This window comes from Cebus imitator, unplaced genomic scaffold, assembly GCF_001604975.1.
Source record: "Cebus imitator isolate Cc_AM_T3 unplaced genomic scaffold, Cebus_imitator-1.0 Scaffold343, whole genome shotgun sequence".
NCBI lineage: Eukaryota > Metazoa > Chordata > Mammalia > Primates > Cebidae > Cebus > Cebus imitator.
In genome coordinates, this window is record NW_016107658.1 from 592,320 (window position 1) to 596,421 (window position 4,102).

Sequence of the window (4,102 nt, forward strand, 5' to 3'; positions counted from 1 at the left end):
TAAACTAGAGACTCCCACCAGTCCCCATTGCCACCACAGATGCCAACAGTCCTTGCTATACATCTGACAAAGGATTAATATCTAGAACACTAAGAAACTTAAACAACTCAAGAGCAAAAAAAAATCAAACAACCCAATTAAAAAATAGGCAAAAGACCTTAACAGGCATTTTTCAAAAGAAGACATACAAATGGCCAACTTATATATGAAAAAATGCTCAACATCACTAATCATCAAGGAAATGCAAATGAAAACCCCAATGAAATATCACTTCACTCCAGTTAGAATAGCTATTATCAAAAGACAAAACAAAATGATAGTTGGCAAGGATATAGAGAAAGGAAAACCCTTATATACTGTTGGTGGGATTGTAAATCAGTACAGCCATTATAGAAAATAGTATGGAGGTTGTTCAAAATATTAAAAATAGAACTGCCATAAGAGCCAGAAGTCCCACTACCGGGTATTATTCAAAAGAAATAAAAACAATATGTTGAAGAGATCTCTGCACTCCCATGTTTATTTATAATAACCAACATATGGAGTCAACCTAATGTCCAACAATGGATAAAGAAATGTGGTGTGTATATATATATATATATATACAATGCATGAATACACACACACTACACACACGTGGTGTACGTGTGAGATATATATATACACACACACGTGGTGTATGTGTGTGATGTGTGTGTGTATATACATAAAACACACATAATGGAATACTATCCAGCTATAAAAAAGAATGAAAACCTGTCATGTGCAACAACATGCACTAGCCTTGAGGACATCACGTTAAGTGAAATAAGCCAGACACAGAAAGAGAAATAACACATGATCTCCCTCATATGTGGAATCCACTTTTTTAAAAAGCTGATATCAAAAGTTCGCTTCTATCTTTGGCTGGCCGGACGGGGGTGGAGGGAGCGGCCGGGGCTCCGGCTCCCAGCGCCGGCCCTCCGCAGCGCCCCGGCCCCCTCCAGGCTCCCTCGCTCCGCAAGCCGCGGCCTCCCCAGGCGCCCCAGCCGGGCAGGGGCGGGGGAAGAGGGAAATTCAGGAGACAATAGCAGGACGGCGGGCCCCTTGGTCTGACCGCACTCCCTCCCTGCTTTTTGTTCTGGCCTCAGCGCCCCGCCCCTCAGCAGCTCTCGAGGCTCCTCCCGCTCCAGGTTGGCAGCTCGCCCTAGCTCTCCTCCGCCCTCTGCGCCGGTTCACCCTGCGCCTGCCAAGGAGAAGACGAGCTGATCCAGAAGGCCAAGCTGGCGGAGCAGGACAAACTGCGAAAACATGGCCACCTGCATGAAGGCCATGACCAAGCAGGGCGCTGAACTGTCCAACGAGGAGCACAACCTGCTTTCCATGGCATACAGGAACGTGGTCAGGTGTCGCAGGTCCGCATGGAGGGTCATCTCGAGCATGGAGCAGAAGACCAACACCTCTGACAATAAGTTGCAGCTGATTAAGGACTATTGGCAGAAAGTAAAATCTGAGCTGAGATCCATCTGCACCACGGTCGTGGAATTGTTGGATAAATATTTAATAGCCAATGCAACTAATCCAGAGAATAAGCTCTTCTATCTGAAAATGAAGGGTGATTACTTCCGGTGCCTTGCTGAAGTTGCATGTGGTGATGACCGAAAACAAACGATAGATAATTCCCAAGGAGCTTACCAAGAGGCATTTCATAGAAGCAACAAAGAGATGCAACCCACACACCCAAATCACCTGGGGCTTGCTCTTAACTTCCCTGTATTTTACCATGAGATTCTTAATAACCCAGAGCTTGCCTGCATGCTGGCTAAAGTGGCTTTTGATAAGGCCATAGCTGAACTTGATACACTGAATGAAGACTCATACAAAGACAGCACCCCCATCATGCAGTTGCTTAGAGACAACCTAACTAACACTTTGGACATCAAACAGTGCAGGAGACGAATGTGATGCGGCAGAAGGGACTGAAAACTAAATCCATATGGGGTGTCATCCTTTCCTTCAAGAAACTTTTTTACACACCTCCATTCCTTATTCCCCTTGGATTTCCGATAGCAAAGAAACCCATTCATGTGTATGGAATCAACTGTTTACAGTCTTTTCACACTGAAGCTTTGGGAAAACTTCATTCCTTGATTCATGTTTGTCTTGGCCTTCCTGGTGTACAGTTACTGCTGTAGAAAAGTACTAATAGCTTCATTTCATATAAACATAAGTTCCAAACACTTATGTAGAGTACTAAAAATGTATCTGGTATTTATGTAATCTGAACCAGTTCTGCAAGTGACTGTGTTTTGTATTACTGTGAAGATATGAAAATGTAGTTAATTACCATTTAAAGAATGTTCTACATAACTTCTTAATTTCTACATTCCCTCCCTTACTCTTCAGGGATTTCCTTTCAGTAAGCAACTTTTCCATGCTCTTAATGTATTCCTTTTTAGTAGGAATCCGTTAAGTATTAGATTGAATGGAAAAGTATTTGCCATCTCTGGCTAGGGGTCACAAATTGAAATGCCTCCTATATCAAATAAGGAGGTCATGTATATATGTGGCAACAGGGAGTTTCCTTATTCACTCTATTTGCTGCTGTTTAAGTTGACAATCTCCCTTCCCAATAAAAATTCACTTATACCTCATTAAAAAAAAAAAAAAAAGATACCATAGAAGCATAGAGTAGAATGATGGTTACCAGAGATTGAGAAAGCAAGGGAAGAGGAGAAGGGAGAAAAAGGAGATTGGTCAATGGATATAAAGTTACAATTAGGAGGAATAATTTCTAGTGTTCTATTGTATAGTAGGGTGATAATGGTTAACAATAAGGTATTGCATATTGCAAAATAGTTAGAAGAGAGACTTTTGAATGTTCTCACCACAAAGAAATGATTAAATGCATGACATGATGGATATGATAAACACCCTGATTTGATCAGTATATATAATATATATATTGAAACATCAAATTATACCCTGTAAATATTTACAATTATAAACTGTCAATTAAAACTACAAAATCATCAAATTACAAAAAATAAAATGAAAAAAAAAATCCTAGAAAGACACAAACTACCAAAACTGACTCAAGAAAAAGGAGAAAATGTAAATAAACATATAACAACTAAAGAGATTGAATTAGTTATTTTGAAAAACCTTCCCACAATTAAAAGTCTAGAACCAGATGGCTTCACTGATGAATTCTGCAAAACAGTTAAAGAAGAACTGATGCCAGCCTTCACAAACTCTTCCAAAAACAGAAGAGGGGGGAGCAGTTCCTAACTAATTCTATGAGGCCAACATTACTTCAATACTAAAACCAGACAAAATAATCACAAGCAAAGAAAACTACAGATCAATATTACTTATGAATATAGACATAGTAATTTCTCAACAAAAAACTAGCAAATCAAATCCAGCCATATATAAACAGTACTACATGCTATGACTAAGTGGGATTTATCCCAGGAATGTAATGTTGAGTCAACATACAATAATCAATTAATGTGGGGCCGGGCATGGTGGCTCATGCCTATAATCCCAGCACTTTGGGAGGCCAAGGCAGGTAGATAACAAGGTCAGATCAAGACCATCCTGACAAACATGGTGAAACCCCATCTCTACTAAAAATGCAAAGATTAGCCAGGCGTGGTGGCGTTGTGCCTGTAGTATCAGCTACTCAGGAGGCTAAGGCAGAAGAATTGCTTGAATCCAGGAGGCGGAGGTTGCAGTGAGCCGATATCACACCACAGCACTCCAGCCTGGGTGACAGAGTAAGAGGGACTGTCTCAGAAAATAATAATAATAATATAATACATCATATTAATAAAGGACAAAACCAAATTATCACGTCAATAGACATAGAAAAACCATTTCACAAAATTCAATATCCTTTCACAACAAAAGCACTCAGCAAACAAAGAATAAAAGGAAACCTGGGGGTGCCATGGCTCACACCCATAATCTCAGCACTTTGGGAGGCTAAGACAGGTGGATCACTTGAGGTCCGGAGTTCAAGACCAGCCTAGTGAAACCTCATTTCTTTTTTTTTTTAAAGATTTTTAAAAAATTTTTATTTTAAAAAATATTTAGCCTATATCATGCTTTGAAGAAA

General features: G+C 40.1%; 1 protein-coding gene across 1 annotated transcript; it reads left to right on the top strand.

The window, feature by feature from the left end:
- The first annotated feature begins 1,290 nt into the window (after positions 1–1,290).
- Positions 1,291–2,145, top strand: LOC108287442 (14-3-3 protein theta-like). The gene has a single exon (XM_037730430.1). The coding sequence runs from the start codon at positions 1,291–1,293 to the stop codon at positions 1,942–1,944; it is 654 nt and encodes a 217-aa protein (XP_037586358.1). The 3' UTR covers positions 1,945–2,145.
- The last annotated feature ends 1,957 nt before the right edge of the window (positions 2,146–4,102 follow it).

Excerpts from the sequence above, each read along its gene's own strand:
- LOC108287442 (XM_037730430.1), top strand. The coding sequence starts at position 1,291 with ATGGCCACCTGCATGAAGGCCATGACCAAGCAGGGCGCTGAACTGTCC.